Here is a 24134-nt window from a genome sequence, read left to right as displayed (position 1 = left end):
GTACACTAAAAAAGAAATGTTCTAAATAATGGTATTATATACTGGCCGATATGTAATTGATATCGAAGGGTACTCTGATATTTTAAGCCCGATATATTTTTGGTACTTTCACCATTCAATATCGATCGGTATTTCCGGTAATACTGATAATACCAGTAATATCAGAAAGTTTTTCACACCGATATGATTAAAATATTGTTTTTAGAGCATCGACAAAAAGTAACTTGATGACATATTTTTTTATTGAAATATACTAAAATTAATTTGGTGTTTAGGGATATTTTTGTAAACAAGTATATATAGGTGAAAGTTATAAATTTCAAATTTTATAGTTTTATTTTTTTCTTCTAATGACATTTTTAAAAAATGTTATGAAAAGATAAAAACTTCTATTCATCAATGTTATAAGTTAAAAGTATGATAAACAATGAATACTTTTCGTCACACTATTTTATTTTATTTTTTAAAAAAGTATTGAAAGATGATGATTTTAGTGAAATATTTTGAGAAAATAATTTTCACAAATAAGTGAAACAATTTATGTCACACTTTATTTTAGTTAATACGTGAACATTGGTTTTAATTTACTAGTACAGTACACGCGCAATGCAGCAATGATCGTCGTAACAACAGTGTGATTGTGGGGTAAAAGTAATTGATATAAAACGTTAAAAATTTATTTTTTTGAAGGATCAATGATTTATAGTGTAATTTAATTTTTAAAGTTAAGGGGTATTGTAGATTCAAATATTTTAAGGGATGTCATGTGTAAATATTACACAAGTTTCAACCTTTTCAAAAATAAGAATCTATTTTTTTAATATATAATACATAATAGACTGCGATAAAAACTTATGTAATTTTTAATTTTTTTATTGATACTTTATTATCAATGGTGATTCACACAATTATGGTTCATTGACTTCGACTATTCTTGACATGGTCTGTATACTATTAAGGCCGGTCCCAACTCACCCGTCCACACCCCATCCACCACCTCATTGACGAGGATAAGGTTGGCGGCGAGCTCATCCAGGCCCTCATCGTCGAATGACATCCACCCATGGATGAGTGTAGACGAGGAGGAAGGAGCATGTGTGGGTCCGTTTGAAGTTTTTTTTTTTTTTTTTCTTTTTCAAAGCTACAAAAGGGGCATTTAGGAGAGAGGAGTAATTTAAGAAGAAATGAGGAAAAAGTGATGAAAATGTATGATTGGTAGTGAGTGCGGAAGAGATGATTTAAGTTATAAAACTAAATTACACAACAATTACCTTTTAAAACTAAAAAAAAACTAAATAATAATAATATTAAACTTTATTGAAGAGTATTAAAGTTGGCTTTTCATGAGTGTTGCATATATAAAATTTCCCTAAGAAAGAAACCAACAAAGGTCAAACTAAACTCACGTAAGAAAATAAATAATAAAAGTCAAAAATAATAGTCACAAAGAAAGATGTCGAAAGAACATTAATTTGAAAAACAAATATCAACTTCAACTTGTATAACTAACCGCCCGCCCCGCTTCTCTCTCTACGTCTATCATCAAATACTAGTATCAAATATCCTGCCGAAGAACAAGGCTCCAAATGACGCGATATGATCATAATAATATTTCTATCCTTGTCATCAATATTTTTCTCTTAACATTCTTCATTTCTTCTCTATTCCAATTCCAATTATCATCATCTCTCAAGGTTGTTCTTCTTCTTTCATTTATTGTTTACTTCATAATATCTAGTCATAATTCATGGGTAATTAAATAATGTTTTGATATATGTTTGCAGATCGGAGAAACATGTTCGTTGGACGACAACAAATGTGACAACGGGTTGCGTTGTGGGACATGCCCCGCGAGTGGCAATACCCGTCCTAGATGTACTCGAATTCAACCCATTAGTCCGACTTCTAAGGTGCTGATTTGTTTGTTGGATTTTTATTACAAGTTTTATGGTTTTTAAGATTTTTTTTGTGTGACTTTGTGCTTTTGTTTTGGAATCATAGGTTAATGGGCTTCCATTTAATCGGTATTCATGGCTAACGACTCATAATTCATTTGCTCTTTCTGGTTCAAAATCACCTTCTGGTTCTCCGGTCCTTGGACCGGCCAACCAGGAAGATGATGTTGCCACTCAATTACGTGTAAGTATGATTTCAAAGCAAATTCCTTATAGTCTTATACTACTTTTGTGCATGAAAAATCTTTAGATTTGTGTATTTTTTTTTGTATTGCGATTTCTTCTTGGCTCATTTTCTAGTGTTCGTATTCCTTTGATGAATTTAATTAATGACAACCTTAATATCAAACTATACCAAAATGATTGGAGGTTATATAATTTCGTGTTGTTCCAAATTTAGAAAAAAGATTTAGCATGGTGTTTTTGATATGTAGAGTACAAGTAAGTAATGCATACTCAAACAGTATATAGAAAAAATTTCAATCAAAATTGTCCACGAATTGTGTTTTTGCTTGAAAATTTTGGTCTTTAAAACGCATGTAACACTTGTGTTCGCTATAGACGCCTGGGACTAATTCCATCTTCAAAGTCAAATATTAGTATAGATATAGACTTGGTCAACTTCGTAAAAGAAGTGCCCCTAGAAGAAAGATATATAGCAATTATTATTAAATTTTATTGGCAAATTAATTATATATATCCATGTACGGATCATCCACAAATTTAATTATATATCTGTTATACATGAGACTTGAACAACTTACAATCTTATTTGATGTGGTTAGTATGCATACCACTAAAAAGAAAGCCCTCATAGCAATGTTTTGACTTCAAATAATGTACATGCAGTCATGGATTGATTGGTTTCATATTGATATTGCACTAAAAGTTTATTACGTATAGAAATGCATCAATAAACATCTCATTAAGAAAAGTTATCACATTCAATATGCGGTTCATTTGGTTCTTTTAATTTAGTAGATCGAGTTTTTCAAGTTTCAACCTAGGATGCATGCATTATGTTTATTTTTGAACATTTAAGATGCATGTTTTAATTTGCAAAAACCTTTAACCTTTATTGCTGGGACGGGTTAGGTACGTTTATTAGGTTAGAAAATTAATTGATTAATTAATTCCTTGTTTGTCAACCTATGATATATATAAACGCGTCTTATATGTCATATCTTTGGTTGGTCATGGCTACTAGTAGATGATTATACTTATCAATATCAATTTATACGTTTTAAAAAGTAAAAACAAATTCTAGTGGCTATTCAAAGACGTACTGCTAAAACTTTCGTTAATTATATATGTGGGAAAATTCATTTATGTGAGAAAAGTATTAAAGTTGAGGAAAAAAAGAATAAAAGCGATAGTGGATTGTTACATAGTCTGGACATGGAATTGGTTGCAAATTTGTGGTCATATTGTTATGTTAACCAATACTCGTATAACTTTTGGCATATGTGAGAAAGTTCATTTATATAATTGCATGTTAAATTAAGTCGCTTTTAGTGCCATCCTTTAATTTATGTTAGGGAGAAAGAACTTGGAAATCTTTTTAATGAAGCTATGGTTGATCTTTCTTTGCCATGAAAGATCCCAAAAAACTTGACTAGGTTGTAAATTAATTTCATTTTTATTTCTTTTATATTACTGCTTAAAAAAATGGTGATGGTGCTGAGTTCACCATTCCATTCATCACACACAAGACACAAGTAAAGATAAAATGAAACCATCCTAGAGAATATTTGTTTTTTAAATATAGAGGTGTATGTAACTTAACTGATTTTTCTCTCTATGTAGAATGGGGTTCGAGGGCTAATGTTGGATATGTATGACTTCAATAATGACATTTGGATGTGCCATTCCTTTGGTGGCCGATGTTACAATATCACAGCATATGTAAGCATACATATATATCTTCTTTATATTCGTGTGCCTTAAAATTAATTGGGAGTCAAGAATCTTGTGTTGTGTAATTAATGCAACTTATTAACGTTTGTTGTTTTACTTCTAGCAACCAGCCATCAATGTGCTAAGAGAGGTTCAAAAGTTTTTAGAAGCAAATCCAACTGAAATTGTCACCTTTTTCATCGAAGATTATGTGACATCCCCAAATGGATTGACCAAGGTTTTTAATGACTCTGGGCTCACTAAATACATGTTTCCTTTGAGTCGGATGCCAAGAGATGGCGGAGATTGGCCAACAATCACTGATATGGTTGCACAAAATCAGCGGCTTGTTGTCTTTACTTCCAAATCGGCTAAAGAAGCTACTGAGGGTATCGCTTATGAGTGGACATTCGTCGTAGAAAACCAATGTAAGTTTAGATTAGCAACACTCAGCCACACTACTTTCAGGATCTTGTTTTTTTTTTGTTTTAAATAAGGAAAACAATCGGTTAACTTTTCAATTACTCCAGATGGAAATGAGGGTCAGATTGCTGGTTCATGTCCTACTCGGTCTGAATCTTCTCCAATGAACACAACATCCCGATCTTTGGTTATTCAAAACTACTTCTCTACTAATCCTAATGTAACTGGAGCTTGTATCGATAACTCTGCTCCTTTGATATCAATGATGAACACATGCCAACAGGCGGCAGGTGGGCGCTGGCCTAATTATATTGCTGTTGATTTTTACCAGGTATCAACTAATTATTTCACTTTGTCTTTATACTAAAAAAGCGTCGCTTTTGAAGTTGGAAATCAGTACTTTTTTTCTCTGTTTTTGTTGATTGTTGCAGAGGAGTGATGGCGGAGGAGCGGCAGAAGCAGTTGATGTAGCCAATGGTCATCTTACATGTGGATGTCCAAACATCGCATATTGCAGGGTATGTTCATTGTCTGATTTCTTCATACATATGAATAACTATATATATGTTCTAATGAATAAGTTTTCATATAGGTCAATGCAACATTTGGGACGTGTGACATACCTCTTCTCTCACCTCCACCACCTGCACAGTTGCCGGCAGGCGGATCATTAGGAGGTTTTGGCAACGGTTTCTCAATTCATGCCGCGGGTCAAATACGATGGCTTCATGTAGCAACTGTTATCACGATGATATTGCTAGTATTATAGGCTAATGTACCACCAATGGTCTTTCCTTAATGCCATGGACTCGTTTTGGTAATTCATATATTGATTTGGTCCATGGTCTCTCACGTGTGTATATATGTACATTCACTACATTGTTGCTGCCAAATTATTCATATCATTGTTATTGTTACTTATCTATATTTATCTCTTAATACTACTAAAGGAGATTAGAGCATGACCTCACAAAAGTGAGGTGTCAAGCAACTAGCTTAGCCACATTAGTGTAAAGTGCATTTTTAATGACATAAGATTTTAGTTAGGGACTTAGTTAAGAAGTTAGTTTGTTTGTAACTATGTTTTTAGCATGTGGTTTCTTTTTGTTTGACTACTTTCTCTGTTTCTTAACACATGTATTAGAGAAGATGTTTGTATACATGTTTCCCATGCACAAAAGATGCCTTCCACTGAATTACTCTTATCAAGAATTCAAATTTTTGCTTCTTTTCCTTAAACATATACATAATTCTATCCTTAAATTGTACTTATGTTCAAAAGATGCTCTATCAAATCAGGAAGTCAAACAAGAAACCCAGATTTTGTAAATTCCCAACACAAATCTTGAAAAGCAAGAAAATCAAACACACCATTGTTGTTACCTTATAAATCGGGTCATAAGCAACAAGTTTCTCCACACATTTTCTCTTTCTTATCTCAGTTTACTATTAATTTTCTCTCTAATCATGGAAAACGATAGTTTCAGTTTTGTGGAAGATCTTAGTGTGGCTAGCGACTTCTGGAACATGAAAGCCCGGATCATACGTAAGTGGGAACAAACCTTCAAGGTTGACATGGTGTTTCTCGATGAGAGGATAGTGAATATGGTTTTCATTTTTTAGTTTATAACATGTATATAACCTGTTTTGATATCCCGTGTAATATAAGGTGTTGATATTTTATTACTCTATCCAATATATTTTTTGTTGTATGGTTTTTATTATTGGGGGTTTTTGTATATCAAAAAATCAACACAGTAACATATTTATTTTGTGGTGTTTTTTTTTTTGTGCAAGATGGATGATTGTCTTCCAACTGTTTGATGAAATGTTTCGAATGGATTGTTCCGTGCAAAACAGGTAATTTTGAAGGTTTGATATCATCATTAATTGAAACTAATGATAAGAATAAGAAAAAGGCAGTTATCTCATATAAAAGTTTTAATTTCTTACCTGGTTTAGTGTTCTTGAATGTTGGATTTTGGTTTTACGAGCTTTATTGTATTCTGGGTTTTATGGAGCAGATTCTTCATGAAGCAGATAAGATGTTTTGAGATAATGAAGGTAATATTTGGATATGTATGTACAAGATATTAATATATATATATATATATTATGTATATGAGGCAATAATGCAAGATATTAAATTGAAACAAGCAGATTCAACTATGGAAACCCCATTAAACCGAAGGCGTGGGAAGAATACTTTGGTTTAATTTAAAACTTTTTGTTGAGATAGCAGACTAAAGAAGCAGGGATGAATCAGAAGATTGTAGATATATTTTGTTTGTTCGATCTTTTGGCAAGAGGCAGCCATCGGTCAATCAAAATATGATATAGTGATATATCGGAGGTATGAGATTCTTCTTCATATTTTTGGGTTTTTTCCCATCTATTTCTACTTCACAATTTTTGAAAATTTTATAGTTTTATATATAGATTTTACATTTTTCTTCCATGTGCTTTATTTGATTATATATATACATGTGTTTTTTAAGATTTTTTGTGTTGATGGAAAAAAGATGTCTATGAAGGATACTCAAATCATGGTATGTTTTTGTGAATTTCAATTTATATACTTCAAGCTTAAAGATGAAAAAAATAACATGAACGAATGTTTATAAAGGATACTCAAATCATGGTATGTTTTTGAATTTCAATTTTGTGAGGCAATTTATAGTTTACTATAGATAAGGTTGTGTAGAATCACTATGTTTACAGGCGACTGGGTTGTTGCTTTAGATTGATGAAGCTGACATGTCAAATATATGTAAATTTGTGGGATTATGATGCAAGGCAAGTTCTGATTTTTATAGCTACTTATGTAATAAGTTTGTTGTTCATTTAAGTTACTTACTTGGGTTATGTTTTTTCTATAGGTATATTGGTCGTTGGAAAGAAGATTGGGTACTACAGGCATATCAAAAAGCCTAGCTAGGGCTAAACTTGTGATTGATTCTTTGCCTGACAAATGGATTCGATTCCTGGTTGCAAATTTTTCTCTATACTGGATACTTAGCCCATGCTTTAATTCAAACAAAAATCAAGAATCAAAAGTGTATATGGATATATATCTTCAATGATTGTGTTAACATGTTTATATAATGTGTCATTTTAGTTGGAAGGTTAGGCCTATCTATATTACATGCAGGGCATCTTTCGTTGTATATTAATGATACAGTGGAGTTGGCTAATTATCTGGTAGAGACTTACTCATGATTTATTGCTTTATTAGATTTAGATTTTGTGTTTTTGTTGAATAGAATTCAGTTGAGGATCATGTGAACAAGTCATTCAAGTGAGTGTGTTTTACTCAATGTCTAATAATCAATATCTTAATGTTAGATGTGTCATGAGTTTTTTTTATGTATGGACAGGGACGAAGATGGAGTCTTTGGTTTGCTTCTAAATCATAATTATGATGTTCTTATGATCACTTTTTGGGAAAAAGATTTTCGTGGAAAACATATCATCAACAATAGTTGATAAAATCGGGACTCTAATGCACAAAAGGTATGGCCCTATTACTTGTCTTATCATGGTTGCAGATTTATTCGAGAAGGCTCAAAAAATTCATTATTTGATTTTTGATAAACAGGGACCCTAACTCAAATGAGGGGTTCTAATTCTAGAATTTTGGGTGTTTTTATAACAACCTGCATCTGCTCCTCAGTTGATTGTTTGTGGACATGAACATGTTTCTAATATAATGAGGTATGTTTGTTTGGTTTACTACATTTATGATCTCTGTTACCTGTTCTTTTTCTCCGAGTCGATAAGTTTAGCGATATATGTTATTCGTGACTAATGATGCAGGCAATATAGGTTGTCAACATGATCAAATTAGGTTTATCAAAAATGAAGGTTTCTAAGTGGCCGAAAAGTAGGACCCAAAAACATCCCCTCGGCTGATTTTAGTCTCATCATTTTTACTTGACATTGCAAACTAACTGTTCATCGTTAATGACTTTTATCTATGGAGGTTATCTATGGGTGGGTCGGGTAACAAGTCACATTAGTAAGACACACATTGAAGACTTTTAATGCGTTTCTTGCTACTGATAATGCCGAAGACACACATTTATCAAATGATTCATCATTTGATTTGTAAGATATCTTCACATGGAAGTCTTTAAATGCGTTTCTTGACAAAAATTAAACAAGATGACAATGTCAAAGATAGAGTCCAAGTTAACTTGACTCTTTTGCTATTGAATTATCATTTGAATCTCATCAACACTTATAATTCAGTTAAGAAGATACTTGAAGAACTGGTTAAACCTACTTGCTTCTTCTTCTTGTTCAACTCAGCTAGATACTTAGGACAATTCCTCTTTCAGTGTTTCACCTTAGCATAGTGATGACAAGACTGATCTTTAGCCGTATGCTCCTTTTTCCAAAGGGTCTTTTAAGGTTTTGAGACTAAATACTTTGTTTTCTCTTACCTAAGTTCTTGCCTTTAGCTTTACGGTTGTTTTGCTTTCTAAACCATTCCCCCCTTGATCATAAGAAATTGGGTATCTCAGATTTCGTAGGAAGGTGTTTCTCATACTCAATCAACATGGTATGAAGTTCAACTATGTTGTGCAAATTGTAATTGCGCATTAACTTCTCAAAGTCCCTTATGTCAATGACAATAGGCAGAAGATACACATAGTTTAACCTTACCAAATGCTCAAAGTAACTCTTTATCTTGAGTACATGAGCACTCACTGGTTTCTCATACTCGTGTTCAAGTTATGAAGTGACTTAATTAGCTCAAGTAATTCAACTCCAACTTGATTTCCGTACATAAACTTGAGTTATTTGATCATATCACACGGATTTTGCAATCCGAATTGCTTTTTGAAGCTCGGGAGCCATGCTTCTAGCATCAAATAAGCAACCTCAATATGTCTATTGTACCGAGTATTTTATGCTTCCAACTGCAAAGCAGTGGTACTTGCATTAGGAATGGCGATATCTGAGTTTTAATGACATCAGTTTTCTTTTCAACAGTCATTGAAATTGGGTTCAGAAAGTTTTCTCTTTCTAGCATCGACCTGAAAGCTGATTGGTGTATGTTTTGTGAAGGATTTGTTGCCTTTTACAAAACAGATTCAAGTTCAATTATCGGTATTTTCGATAATAAATCCTTAAGAAATTAATTACCCAACGTTTACAAAATAAACAATTAATTTCATTAAGGCTAGGATCCAATTGACATGCAACCATTTCATCAGTTGATCTGCTAGAAATGTTTGCACTCAAAAGGTAAGTGACGATCAGTAATTGCATACATGTGCAATTCGTAGTAAGTATGGGACCTACGTATGACACTTGATTCATCAAGTGATCCTTTGTAGTCATGTTTTGTCCCATCTTTTGCCATGGGTCAAGGTCTTACCGCTTAGCTCGCTTTAAGTCGTCCAACTAAGAACGCGCAAAATTGTCCACCACTGTGTACCAGTGAGTAAAACAACAGCCACATGTGTCCTTGACAAATTGGATGATAAATGACTTAAGTTTACTGGGTCATTCAATTTGATGTGTGATCAAAAAGTTATGTTTTGAAGATTCATGCATATCTTCTAAACATAATATGTTTATAAAACTCATTTTTATTGCCTTTAAATACAAAAGAGCTCGGTAGCTCCATTTGAACTCACAAAGAAGCGCAAGGGCAAAGGTTTGCGATGAACGCAATTAAAAACCCGCCCTTTTAGAAGGCTAACGCACTCCGACTTATACCTCTCTTAGAGTTCGTTCAAATGGGTGAGCCGGTGTATCTTTTGATTTTAGGGCACCAATTTTATAAACAAAATCATTATTTCGATATTAATTAGTCAAGTTTATTTTTTCAAAAACAATTTTGCATACAATTTTCATAAAATAAGCAAAATTAAACTTACTAAAAATACAACTTAACAATTAAGGTAAGTTACTAAATATACAACTTAACGATTTAAGGTAACTTACTAAATTTACAACTTAATAATTAAGGCAATCAACCTAATTTTGGTCACTATGGTATAAGATTTGGCTCATCTTTCATAAGGAAAGAGACCACATACATCAAGTTACCTTGATTGCGTAAGCCAAAAATATAATAACAAATTTATCTACCATAATTACAATATGCTGATTCTGGAAAATCCAACAGCTTGACGACCCATTCTGGCCCTGAAGAAGGCCGAAATGGGCTTTGCACAAAACACGAAAGTTGTAGCCCTATGAGTTAAGCATCTACAGTAAAATTTTGAGCTTCCAACTCCTTAAGGTTGATTAGTTATGATTTTTTTAGTGAACTGGTGTCAAACAGGAAATTTCACAAAGCATAATCACATTGTCACACAATTAATTCTTCAATTATCTAGCATAATTAACCCTAATGATCAAGATTTCATATCAATATATCTAAGTAATAATCATGAATAATTTGCATGAAAAATTCATGATTTTTACTTCTTTTTAACCATTAAAAATAAAGGTACACCATATATATACATGCAATTTATCACATAAACATGTAATTAATCAAAACTTGAATTAGGAACCCTAAAAAACAATTTTTTTTTAATTTTCTGGAAAATTTTGAACCATATATATATATATATATTAAATAATACCTTTTTCTTATTTAAATTAAAAAATCAATTTAAATATGTATATATATATATCCGAAAATTTTAAAAATCAAGAACCCTAACCCCCCTTCAAGTTTTGATTTAATTGGTAATCAAGAAACATACATAGTAGGCTCGTGATACCACTGTTGGGTTATATAACTATTTATCGAATCAAATCACAGAGCACGCAACGGAAAAATAGATATATGTAGTTAATTGATTAACCAGAAAAGAAAGCATGTACCTTTAATTGAAGATGAAAAGTAAGAAACTTTATGAGGATTTGAAGTAAATCCCTCTACGTTTGCACACACAACGTTAGAATGTATGCGTGCTAACACTTGATCACGAACTGAACAACCATTTGTTACTACCCTTTAATTCGAACCAAACAAAAACCCAAAACCCTTTGTTTTGTTGAATTCAGCCGAAGCCAAGAGAGAAGGGAGGAGAGGAGAGAAAAACCCTAAGATTTTAATTGTGTGTTAAAAATCAATTAGGTTAGCCCTTCTTATATAGGAGTAGGAAACTTGATGACCAAGTTTAGGGTTTTAAAACCCTCCATATGGCTGCCCCCTGAGAACATTTTAGAGGGTTTCCTAATTTTTTTTCTAATTACAATTCTCTCCTTCGTTAAGTCCGTTAATTAAGTACCGTTAACTATTAACCTTTTAACGGACGATCGTTAGTTTTTCGTGATCTAATTAATTAATAAATTACATTTAATATATTAATCAATTATAGTTACATTCGTGTTGAACGTGTGACCCCGTAGGCTTAAATACTTTTCGAACATACGTTCATTTTACGTGATCATATACCTACATGCCGCCCCTATCCCTGGTGGTTAATTTGTTAATTTGTTAATTTCCCGTCTCCAAATATCAGTTCTTTCAATATTTTTTCTTAATTTCCCATCGGTTAGCTGGAAGGTTGTTGAAAGAAGGTTTGTTGGCCTTATGACCGCATCCTCCAATGCGCATGGCTTGCTTTCCCAAGTTCCCCATCTCCTAATTTCCTGCAAATTGTGTTTTAGGTTTGAAATAAATGTGATTGTATGTGAGTTTTTGGTGATAAGTGTATATATGTTTATTGGTTAGAAATGATAATAACACTAAAATTGTGTATTTAAAAAGGTAATAAACTGATTTCTAGAAGCATGTATGAAGACTTGAAGAGTCAGTAGTCTGAAGAATGAGGCCAATATTATGATCTTATCACTACACCGTGCATGATTAATTACCACTTGAAACTTACAAACACTTATTTGATAACTAGAGTGTAGCCCGTGCAATGCAATTTGTATAGACGTGGACATTGTAAAAGAGTATCAGAAGCTTGATAAAACCATTCCTTAGAAATGTCTGCACTTTTTGTAGTTGTCAATTATTAATATCAATCACATCCCGATGATGATGAAGATGGGTCTAAACGGTGAGCACCGGGCTGATTGTAGAGTGACTGGCCGAGATGCATGACCTCTTGGTTAAGAGCGACCACGACATCCTTAATTGTTTTGGTTGAGTCACCAGTGATAGCCTCAACGTTTCTTTAACAGGCAAGAGCATCGTCTCCCAATTCCTTAAGCTGTTTTTCAGCTTCATTAATCATGAAACAATGTTACCAAAGTCAACCTGAAAGTCAGTACCAACCAAATTTAATGCTTTATATATAATTGATGAAATACTTGCATAACCCGATGATTTGGTGTTGTTCAATTCATATTTTTTTTTTTGAACGGCAATATAATATTAAAATATAAGGCCTCGGCCTCTAGCAAAGTACTAAAGGCCAAAGAGTATAACAAGAGATACAACTACAACACGAGAATGAAAAACACTAACAAGAATTGGATTCTTTAGCCAATCCGACCATGAAATACGATTCTTTTTACACCAACGTTGTGTGTAACCTTGGAGGCATCTTTGTCAGCCAGCAACCGAAATGTCTACCTTTCAAGTCTGTTTGGTAGCCTCTTTGCTCGCCGATGGTTTGGTTGTATTTGGACACTTAGTTTCGTAGATGCTGCAACACAATTGATAGTTTTTACAGGAAGGCTGCAATGAGTTGTTTACACTCTTTCAAAGATTATTACAGTGGACATAAGTATGTTAGATGAGTTTGGGAATTTTCATATAAACCTTTTAATCGATTAAGTTAAATTTCTCAATTAGTATTTTGGTTTGCCAAATTGTCTTATGTTATCAATAAGTCTTTATAGGAATAATTCAAAGCAAAAAGAAATGTTTGACTCTAATAGAAAATTGATTTTAACTTATTTTATAAGTTATTTAATGCAAAACTATGTCCATCACTCTATAATTTGGTTGAAAGCCATCATCCAATATGTATTTGGAGCTGCGATGTAGGCATGTAGCCCAATGACCCAAAAAAGTGTAAGACCTTATCCAGGACTTATTTTTGTTTTAGATTTATTACATTAACATCACATTATCAATTTTCTTCCAAAAATTTCAATGACAAACCGCCACTTATTATGATATTTCTTTTATTCTTTTCCAAATACTTTATTATTAAATAAAATAAAACAAAATAAAACAATAATATCGGTTCATATTACACTGACCATGTCCTAACCCCACTTATCCCTATTCTTTGCTCGCCTCACCACGACAAAGGAAGAAAGACGAGACCCAAGATGTCACCATCGAAAGTTCTGCTTCAGCTTTAGCCATCCAAATTTTCAATATTCCTTTTTTCGATATTCCTAACCCCGTCATTCCTATTCGAATTTTGGTACTAAAAACTTGACATTGACCAGATCAAGTGCTTTAGGGAGATCACCTTCACCCATGTTCCGAGAATATAGAATAACAACCTCGTCTTCAAGCTCCACATTTTTCATCTTCAAACAATGATATCAAAAATCATAAGTTTTTATCTCAATACAAAATGACTAATTTGGACATGTATTCCTAAAGTTTTTAATTATTTAATGAGTTACTCAAAAAACAATGGTTTTTAAATAATTGACGATGGTTTAAAATATAATATAATTTGGTTTATTAAGTCGTGATTTGTGTTATTACCAGAGTATAAAATAAGCAAGACTTTGTTCTTATATTTTATTATTTTTCATTCATTTACAAAAACATAACTTGATCGAGCAATTCTTTTATATACATTCTAGAAAAGAAATTTCATTACTTGATTATTCTAGAAAAAAAAGAATAATGGAAAAAAACGTTTTTATTTAGCCGGACTAATTTTGGCGCTAAAACAATATTCCCGCCAATCCATTTTCCCCCCTTTCCAATTTAATCAAAAACCCTAGAAAAAACACACACACACACACACACTCAGATCCATTTCACAAACCATCAAATCCCCCAAAATAATTCCTAATCCAAAAATTCAAATGGAAGAGAGACAGAAAAGAAAATCAAGAGGAGCCGAAGCCGAAAAACGCGCTGAAGCTCTCCGGAAACTCAAAACCCTAAGAGAAGGCGGAGTAACCGAACCGGGCGAACGATACACGATTAAATTCGACGAACCGATTTATGACACGGTAGACGACGACGAGTACCAAAGCTTAGTAGCAAAACGTCAAAAGGATTACAAATCATTTATAGTTGATGATGATGGATTAGGTTATGTTGATGAAGGACAAGAAGTGGATTGGACTCAATCCGGCGTCGTTCCGTCTTCCGAAGAAGAGTATTCGGAAGACGAAAATAAAAAAAAGCAGCCCAAAAAAAAGAAAAAAGAAAATAATAATGTTAGAAAGCCTTCCTTTGAAGCTGCTTCTGCTTTGATGGGTAAGCAACGGATATCGAATTTGTTTACGTCTGCGGTTTTTAATAAGAATGTTAATAAGGCGAATAATGCGGTTTCTTGTGATAGTATTCTTGATGATGTTTTAGCTGAATTTGCGCCTGACGAGAATGATAAGGAGAAAAGGAGGAGAGGGAATAAGAAACCTGGGGTTAAGGTCGAGAGTTTGTCGGTGGTTCAGGGTAACGAGGACGACGTATCGGTGAATGGTTTTTCGGCGTTTGAGAATGAGGTTGTGTTTGAAGAGAATAAGGAGGTGATTGAGATGAATAAAGATTCGGGTGATGTCGTCGAGGCGTTGAAGGATGAGAGTGAGGTGAAAGTTGAGAAAGTGGTGAAGGCGGATCAAGTGAGGACGTTGAATGCGAAAGTTAAAGAGGAAAAGGATCCTACTTTTAGTGCAACCGCGGGTTTGCAGACGGTTAAAGGTTTGAATTTGAATAGTGAGGTTGAGTCGGTTTTGAGTTCGGATGGAAAGCATCCGTTTGTGGTGAATTCTGATGGGTCGATGCCTTTTTATATGCTCGATGCTTATGAGGAGGCGTTTGGTGCGAATGCCGGGAATATTTATTTGTTCGGAAAGGTAAGTTGGCTGTGTAAGTTTATGTCATTACTTTACATGGTAAATATCATAATATTGCTGATTGAATATTTGTATATAGCTTTGTGTTAATGTACTAGGAAAGATATCTTAGGTCATGTTTCATGATGTTTGTTTCATTACAGTTCAAGAATTAATGAACACTTGGTTCACTTATCACATTGTGTCAGACTATAGATTAATAATACCACATTGTCATAGAGATGTTATCACTTACAAGTTTTATGTTATCACTTTATGGACATCATCGATGGAATCACTAACAAAGTAGCATGATAATCAAACACCTGGCTCTAGTTGTGTCGAAGCATTGCTGTGCAAGGTATTAGGAAGAGGTCTTACACGGGTTTTTTCGTTACTATTAATGAGTAATAATCGGACTATAGGAGCCTGTATACAATTATAGAGGTAGATATTATATGTTAAGCTGGTCCCTCTAGTTATGAGTCTCCTGATCTATAAAGTAGCAAACTTGAAAATAGAGGACAGCAAACTAATACCTGGAAAAAGAAATGTATGGACTTTATCCCAACCGGGAGTATTTTATATTTCTAAAGATAGTATATGTTGTGCTTATGTGCCTTTCTAACTCCACCACTGTTCTTATACCCTGTTACATTAGAAAAAAACTCTTCCAAAGCAATATGGGCTTTGATGAAGATATAATGAACTTCATTCATATCTGCCGAACAATGGGTTTTAGTTTAGTTAAGATTCACCTTATTACGATTTATAACTTTTAATCATATGTAAAAAGGTAGTGATCAGCTTTATTTTCTAAGTAAAATGATGGACTTAGCTCTCTTTATAAATATTAGCTGCTTTGTAAATTCTTAAGGGTAGGATTGATTTTGTTGTCAGTGGTAGGATTGATTTTGTTTAATATCAACATTTATTATTAGCTGATGTAAGGTTATATTAGAAACTCATAATATACAAGTTGAGTTTTCTTCATGCCTTGTGGATTTTTGGCGTGAAAATGTAGTTTTATAAACTGCTATCTGCTATGTATCCTAATTTCTAATCCTTGCTGGATATTTTTACTATTTACTTTGAATTCATACGCCAATGCTAATTTAAATGAGTAATTGTATGCAACATGGTTAATGTTGCCTATTCAAAAAGTGATTTTGTATTCTTGATCATAAAAAAATGTCATTTATATCAAGGTCAAAACTGGGAGGACGTACGAAAGCTGCTGTATAGTTGTGAAGAATATGCAAAGATGCGTATATGCTGTCCCCAATGGTTCTGTATTTGAAGAGTCTACCATTGTGAAGCTTGAAGAGTCAAAAATGTCACCTGCAGATTTTCACACTAAGCTTCATGTAATACGCCTTTTCACTTTACATCCCTTTTTCTTCTTTTAAGTTACATTATTATCATATTTTTCTTGTGTATTTGATTTATTTTCACTGTTGCTTATGGAAGTATTTTCGTTTACTTTGTTAGGAGATGGCATCTGCATTAAAGACAAACATAGCAGAGCAGTTGCTTGACAGAAATGTCTCAAACTTTAGCATGAAACCAGTCAAGGTCTGTTCAAATATGATTCTCAATTAAAAATTTCATGTATACTTGCCCATGACTCGAGCTTTGTTAACCAATTTCTTTTAGATGATGATATTTGTTATCTTTTATCTATCTTCAGAGGAATTATGCATTTGAGAGATCCGACATAGAGCGCAGAGCAAATTATGTACTTAAAATCAGTTATCCGTTTAAGGTACTTAATACATTTCTTGAAGAAGATTAATGGTTTCATATGCTTTTTAATTCTTTAATCTTTTCTTATTAGGTGATAATGGACTTTCCAAGTTATGTATAGTTTTTGACATTTCATATGTTGAAATTACAGGACCCACCACTTCCTGCAGATCTTAAGGGACAGACCTTCTGTGCTCTGCTTGGAACACACAGCAGGTAAAATAAGTTGAAATACGTAAGTACAATATACAATTGAACATATTGAGATTGCTCATTTTCATGTGTTACGCTTTCTGTGCTCTGCTTGGAACACACAGCAGGTAAAATAAGTTGAAATACTTGAGTACAATATACAATTGAACATATTGAGATTGCTCATTTTCATGTGTTTTTTTTATATATTTGCCAACTTTTTGGCACTCGCCATTGTACTTCTGTCATGATTATTCTCTGTTGACTTCATTAACTAGTTAGATATTAGGTATCACCATTAGCGTACTTTTTGCTAAGGGTTGCAGAAAGTGGCTGAAAACTAGTATTTGGAAATAGATTTTCATATTATAGATCCTGATTAATTATTGTGTTAAATGCAGTGCTTTGGAGCTTTTTCTTATTAAAAGGAAAATAAAGGGACCCTCGTGGCTATCAGTATCAAAGTTTTCTAGCCGTTCCACTTCTCAGAGAGTGAGACACTGAGGCTTCTAAAGTCGTAGTTTCTTTTATATATAGGGTTGTGGTCTTCAAAACATGCTTTAGTTACTCCTATCATTATAATAACTTGATTATACTTGAACAGGTAAGCTGGTGCAAATTTGAGGTTACTATTGATTGTTCAAAGGACATTAAAGTTGCAACTAACCCAGAAAATACTGGAGAGATTCCTCCTGTGGTTGTTACTGCAATCAATTTGAAAACTATAATAAACCAAAAACAGAATACAAACGAAATTGCCTCTGCATCTGTCATTTGCTGTCATAAGGCTAAGGTACATCACATTTTTGAAAGTCCGGGTGTTAACATTAGTGATGACATCAAGTATAGATACTACGTGTAAATCCGCTTCCAATTGATAGCCGAACCTTACAGATTGACACCCCCATGTTAGCCTCAGAATGGACAAGACCTGGAATGCTTAGCCATTTTACTGTTGTGCGTAAACTTGAGGATGGCTTGTTTCCGATGGGATTTAGTAAAGAGGCGGCTGATAGAAATTCAAAGGCTGGATCAGACATCATTAGCATGGAGAGCAGGCGAGTTTTTTGTTTTAGTTTGCCTTACTCAATCACCTGCCTTCAGTTACTCATATTCTTTCTGCTACAAATATCTACAGTGAAAGAGCTCTATTAAACCGGTTGATGATTGAATTACACAAATTGGATACTGATATTCTCGTTGGCCACAACATATCTGGCTTTGACTTGGATGTGCTTCTCAACAGAGTGAAGGTTCAATCTTTAACACAAAGTTACTTTGTTGTAGTGTGATTTGTTTTGCTGTATGCTTGATTACTGAAATTTCAGTAAAAGAACTGATGATTGTAGTGTCTTATGTGTTATATCACATAAGTAAAGAAGACCTTATTTATAGAGTTTATTGATAGCATGTTATTTGCAGGTGTCTAAAGTTCCTAACAACATGTGGTCCAAAATTGGGCGGCTCAAGCGCTCTGAGATGCCTAGACTCAATAAAGGAAGCACTGTTTTTGGATCCGGAGCAAGTCCAGGAATTATGTCTTGCATTGCAGGCCGCCTTTTATGTGACACCTTTTTGTGTTCACGTGACCTGCTAAAGGAGGTGTGAAATAAAGTTTGGTAATACAATAAGACCACAAATTAGTTTAGTATGTTACTAACAATAAGCATTCTATGCAGATTAGTTATTCATTGACTGAACTTGCAAAGACGCAACTGAATAAGAACCGAAAGGAAATTGCTCCACACAATATTCCCCAGATGTTTCAGAGCTCTCAGAGCCTAATGGAACTTGTATGTTCAACTGACCAATTTGGTCAATATATATAATTTCATTTTTCGCTATCTATTTCAATGACAACTTGACAAGTGTTCCCATATTAGTTTGATTGCACTATTGATTCACAAATACTGTATATTTGCAGATTGAGATTGGGGAGACAGATGCATGGTTGTCAATGGAACTTATGTTTCATTTGAGTGTTCTACCTCTAACACGTCAATTGACCAATATTAGTGGTAATCTTTGGGGGAAAACTCTTCAGGTAAACTAGTGAAAAACATCTACAACTAATACTCTTTCACACAACCTGTTCACTGACATATTAAAAATAAAAAAAAATCATACATATACATGATGACAGGGAGCTAGAGCTCAAAGAGTTGAGTATCTCTTGTTGCATGCATTCCATGCTAAAAAATTTATGGTACCAGACAAGTTTTATTCGCCAAAGGAGAGCAAAGTAGCAAAGCGTAAATCGGATGACCCGGAGGAAAAAGTAGTCAATGATTTAGGGGTGAATGATGAGATAGAAAATGAGCCTGTAAAATCCAAAAAAGCACCGTCGTATGCAGGTGGATTAGTGTTGGAACCCAAAAAAGGTTTATATGATAGATACATATTACTTTTGGATTTCAACAGTCTCTACCCTTCTATCATCCAGGTATGTCATATCTCCATCTAGCTTACTGTTTGGTTTTTTAAACTCTCTCTCTAAACATTTTCTGATAAAACCTTGTATGATTCTGTCTGAATGTTTTTTCATCAGGAGTATAATATCTGCTTTACAACAGTAGATAGATCCCAAGGTGGTTTAGTTCCCTGCTTACCATCTTCAAAAACAACTGGAGTTCTACCTGAGGTAAAAAGTTATAAGTCATCTAAAAGCATTTGCCACCGATAATGATTAAAATGTGTCTATATGCTTTTGCTTTCTGTAGCTATTGAGAAATTTGGTTGAGAGAAGGAAAAATGTAAAAGAGTGGTTGAAGACTGCAACGGGTCTCAAGTACCAACAGTTTGATATACAACAGCAAGCACTGAAGCTAACAGCTAATAGGTTTGTGCTTGCTTTCATGGTTTCACTTCAGTTAATATCTTGTTTGCTTACTAGCTTCTTTCTACCTATGCATGCAGTATGTATGGATGCCTGGGTTTTTCTAATTCCAGGTTCTATGCAAAGCCACTTGCAGAACTTATTACGCAACAAGTAAGAAAGCTATGAATTTCTTTCTAAAATATGAAATGATCTTGGGAATTCATATGAACTTATCACATGACTTTTCTACAGGGGAGAGAGATTTTACAAAAAACTGTTGATCTTGTTCGGGACAGTTTAAACTTGGAGGTGATTTTTCTGATATGAAAACATAGTTCATTCTGTTATTCATAATTACTTGATTTTTGAAGTATGCTCTTTCGTATCCAGGTTATATATGGTGATACTGATTCAATAATGATATATACCGGACTTGATGATATAAACAAAGCCAAATCGATTGCAGTGAATGTCATCAGAGAGGTAGGGTTACAACTGCAAAACTAACATTATGTGGTTATATATTAGCTTACGGTATTATTATGTGATCTGACCCCAAGTCCTTCTAAATGTAAGGTAAACAAGAGATACAAGAAATTAGAAATTGATCTTGATGGTCTATACAAAAGAATGCTGTTACTTAAAAAGAAGAAATATGCAGCTGTGAAAGAGCAAATAAGAGATGGGAAAGTCTACAAGGTACTTGATTATATTCATCTTACTGGGTGCTCTATTAACACTTGATTATTTTCTGTTGTAGTTCATAAATGTTCTCATTTGTGTAGGTTATAGAGCGAAAAGGTCTTGATATGGTACGACGTGACTGGAGTTTGCTATCAAAGGAGACAGGAGATTTTTGCCTGGAACAAATATTATCTGAGCTGTATGTCTATTTGTGTCTTCTTTTTCTTTTATAAGAATCGCTTTCTAAAAATACAATGCATGAACTGTTATACAGGTCATGTGAGGAAGTTGTTGAATCAATACACAACAAACTCAGGAAGGTACATTCATACTCGTTATATGCTAATGTAGTGGCTTGCATTTTAGTTAATTTTTCTATATTAGATACTCCTAGATAGGATCAACTCATATTGTCAATAATTTTATGTTGATTTGATTCATAAGTGAACTTTACAAACATTATTAAATTAACAGGTACAAGAGGAAATGAGGAATGGAGAAATAGCTTTGGAGAAATATATCATTACAAAAACATTAACAAAACCACCTGAAGCCTACCCAGACGCTAGAAGTCAACCTCATGTGGAAGTAAGTAACTGTACAAAACCTTTTGTTATGTGCACCTCCCCATAATCTTAATTACTTGTGGGTTTGAGAGTATTCATTCGTCTTACATGCTCATATATAGGTAGCACTTAGGTTGCGGAAACTAGGATACACCAGTGGTTGTTCTGCTGGTGATACAGTTCCATATATAGTATGCTGTGAGCAGGTTTGTGTGAAGGTTTTTACCCATTTTTTAATTCTCTTATTTAACGTGGTGGCTTCTGATATCACATCTCTTTGCATGACATTTTTTTCTATACAGGGTAATGGTTCGAGCTCATCAGCAGGGATTGCTCAGCGTGCAAGACATCCTGATGAACTGATGAAAGATAATGAAAACTTGATGATTGACATTGACTATTATCTGGCACAGCAGGTATCGTTTTTTTAATATTTGCTAGTTTTAATTTGGTAGTTCTTGTTCTATTACATGTCCTGAAAGCCTTGTTTTGGGTTCATTCAGATACATCCAGTCGTATCACGTCTCTGTGCATCAATCGAGGGTACAAGTCCATCCGTTTTGGCTGATTGTTTAGGACTTGATCCTTCCAAGGTACAGAACTGTTTCTCTAAGGCTCGAATCAGCATAACAGTTTAAATATCTTTTCAGCAATGGTGCATTTACTAATAAAATTGACAATTCTATTGATGATTCATTTTTAGTTTCAAAGCAAATCGATTGAAGTCGCAAACAATGATCATGCTGGCTCAGCTATCTACCTGAAAGATGACGAAGAGAGGTAGTAATTTTTTTTTCTTCCCAATTCTGCTACTGCTGCAGCTTTGTTACAAATTCAATTGATGACGTTCTTAAGTTTGTTTCTAGGTTCAACTGTGTATTCCTTAAATTATAATCATAACAACTAGATACAAGCTGTAACTACAGTAAATGTAATATGAATTGCAGATACCGTGGTTGTGAGCCTTTAATTTTGTCATGTCCTGGCTGCTCTGGTACTTTTGACTGTCCATCTGTTCTCAGTTACATACGCACAGTAATCCTTGAAAAGTCAACGGACTTGGATCCGTCATCCAACAACAGCTTCTGGCACAAATTGTGTTGCCCTAAATGTCAAGTTGAAGTTCCTCCGGTTTCAATAGCCAACCAGGTAATTTTTATAAATAAACCATATTCAGCAACTTCACTACGAGATATTATATTTTTTTTACTTGCAATGATATTAAATCATTAGAATGTAGCTTAATAAAATGTAATGTGTTTTGCACTAAATTGTGGTTCAGGTAAAAAGACGAGCTGAATCATTCATATCAACATACTACAAGGGATTAATGACGGTACGCAAGCATTTCATGTTGGATTTCTATGATTAGTTGGTATACTAGAATGCAGTTCATTAGTTGGCTTCTATGTGAAATTTCAGTGCGATGATGAAACCTGCAACTATACTACAAGAAGTTTAAACTTGCGTGTCGTTGGGGACTCCGAGAGAGGAACTGTATGTCCAAATTATCCTCGTTGTAATGGTCGTCTTGTGAGACAGGTTTACATCTTTCTCTTACTCCTATGAATACTATATATTTGTGATTATTTTTTGGTTAAAGGCTTTAGGCTTGGTAAATAAATTTGTCATTATTTTTTCAACATTTCACTGAAAAGTTATTATTTTACTGTGACTAGTATTCTGAGGCAGATATGTTCAAGCAACTATCTCACTTCTGTTATCTCCTGGATGCTGATCGGTGCATTAACAAGGTTACCATTTTTCTCACTTTAGGAATCCTCTATTCTGAGATAATTAATTGGCTAACACCTTAAAGTAACTTTGAAATTGATTTATATTATGCCATAATTTTTGACAAACAGTACAAACATAGAATGTTGGTTCTTAATATACAACATTACCCAACCGAAATTTGAATCTGCAAAGCTCTAAAATTATGCTCACAAGTTTCAGGTCGACGCAAAGTTCAGAACTTCAGTGGAGAAAGAGGTTGTCAGAATAACACCTTCTGTTGAAATAGCATTAATGGCAGCACAGAAGATCAGGGATCGGTGTGATTATGGTTGGGTGAACTTACCCGATTTGTTTGACTTCTCTACAATCTAGCTACTCTGAAAATGAAATATCTTCAAGCTGCATTTAGAAAAATCCAACTGGCTTGCAAATCATGTCAAGAACTCGAGAGTTTCGTGCATCTGCCATAAAAGAAAGATGGATGGATGGATGATGATATAGACTGGATGTATATAATATAATATTAAATATATTTTTTTCTTCAACTAACTTATCTTTGTCAGCTGCGATGCATATGGACATACTCGATTTGCATTTAGTAGAGTTTTCCCATTTCTGTTGTATTGTCACAAAATCATTGATTTGCTAATTAATTCGTTAGAAAAAGTGAGAATATGGATTTGTGTTGTATTACAATAGTTAACAATTAGGGAAAAAGTGAGAATATGGATTTGTGTTGTATTACAATAGTTAACAATTAGGGCGCGTTTGGTTCGCAGAATGTTTTTGGAATGAATAGAATCTTTCAAAGGAAATGAAATCTGAAGGAATGGAATTTGATGGAATGTTTTTGATTTTTTGAAGATTTAAGTGAGGGACGGAATGAGATTCCTTTCCCCATCCTCAAAGGATGGAGATTCCATCAAATGAGGGAATGTTAACATTTCAACGGAATGTGATTCCTCCATCTTTAACCAACCAAACACACTAAGGAATAGAATTCAATTTCAATTCCATCAGATTTCATCAAATTTTGTGAACCAAACGCGACCTTATATGTTGTGCCAAACTGTTTTATAATGAGATTAGGGTTAAAGATGGAAAAAAAAAAGGCTAATATTAAAAAATGGTTTTTAGATAAAAATATAATAT

The 24134-nt window shown here is 33.7% G+C and overlaps 2 protein-coding genes and 1 long non-coding RNA gene across 3 annotated transcripts; 2 read left to right on the top strand and 1 right to left on the bottom strand.

The window, feature by feature from the left end:
* Positions 1-1555: 1555 nt before the first annotated feature.
* LOC122605755 (PI-PLC X domain-containing protein At5g67130) lies at positions 1556-5197 on the top strand. Its single transcript, XM_043778709.1, has 8 exons — positions 1556-1694; positions 1785-1910; positions 2002-2139; positions 3762-3860; positions 3976-4279; positions 4382-4605; positions 4706-4792; positions 4867-5197. The coding sequence occupies exons 1-8, from the start codon at positions 1587-1589 to the stop codon at positions 5041-5043; spliced, it is 1263 nt and encodes a 420-aa protein (XP_043634644.1). The 5' UTR covers positions 1556-1586; the 3' UTR covers positions 5044-5197.
* An 8957-nt stretch (positions 5198-14154) lies between these two features.
* Positions 14155-23594, top strand: LOC122602565 (DNA polymerase alpha catalytic subunit). Its single transcript, XM_043775169.1, has 31 exons — positions 14155-15260; positions 16448-16606; positions 16731-16814; positions 16930-17004; positions 17137-17201; positions 17579-17669; positions 17782-17970; positions 18072-18235; positions 18316-18430; positions 18600-18779; positions 18857-18970; positions 19102-19221; positions 19321-19620; positions 19726-19818; positions 19898-20016; positions 20094-20166; positions 20248-20304; positions 20386-20478; positions 20572-20694; positions 20781-20878; positions 20954-20999; positions 21154-21267; positions 21368-21451; positions 21548-21661; positions 21749-21838; positions 21949-22025; positions 22193-22394; positions 22528-22581; positions 22668-22787; positions 22925-22999; positions 23202-23594. Exons 1-31 carry the CDS (start codon positions 14262-14264, stop codon positions 23352-23354), a joined length of 4440 nt encoding a protein of 1479 aa, XP_043631104.1. The 5' UTR covers positions 14155-14261; the 3' UTR covers positions 23355-23594.
* LOC122602566 lies at positions 23065-23661 on the bottom strand. The gene is made up of 2 exons (XR_006324320.1): positions 23533-23661; positions 23065-23443 (listed from the first exon to the last, which is right to left on the bottom strand). It is a non-coding gene; the product is annotated as an uncharacterized LOC122602566 (long non-coding RNA).
* Positions 23662-24134: the final 473 nt, after the last annotated feature.

The sequence above is a fragment of the Erigeron canadensis genome, chromosome 6 (genome assembly GCF_010389155.1).
Source record: "Erigeron canadensis isolate Cc75 chromosome 6, C_canadensis_v1, whole genome shotgun sequence".
NCBI classification, from domain to species: Eukaryota; Viridiplantae; Streptophyta; class Magnoliopsida; order Asterales; family Asteraceae; genus Erigeron; species Erigeron canadensis.
The sequence above is the reverse complement of the archived record's forward strand: the minus strand, read 5'-3'. Positions and strand labels throughout refer to the sequence as shown.

Coding starts and splice junctions, on each gene's coding strand:
- LOC122605755 (XM_043778709.1), top strand. CDS start 1,587: ATGACGCGATATGATCATAATAATATTTCTATCCTTGTCATCAATATT. Junction 1,911..2,001: donor CCATTAGTCCGACTTCTAAG/GTGCTGATTTGT, acceptor TTGGAATCATAG/GTTAATGGGCTTCCATTTAA. Junction 4,280..4,381: donor ATTCGTCGTAGAAAACCAAT/GTAAGTTTAGAT, acceptor CAATTACTCCAG/ATGGAAATGAGGGTCAGATT.
- LOC122602565 (XM_043775169.1), top strand. CDS start 14,262: ATGGAAGAGAGACAGAAAAGAAAATCAAGAGGAGCCGAAGCCGAAAAA. Junction 16,815..16,929: donor TTAGCATGAAACCAGTCAAG/GTCTGTTCAAAT, acceptor ATCTATCTTCAG/AGGAATTATGCATTTGAGAG. Junction 22,395..22,527: donor CGGTTTCAATAGCCAACCAG/GTAATTTTTATA, acceptor ATTGTGGTTCAG/GTAAAAAGACGAGCTGAATC.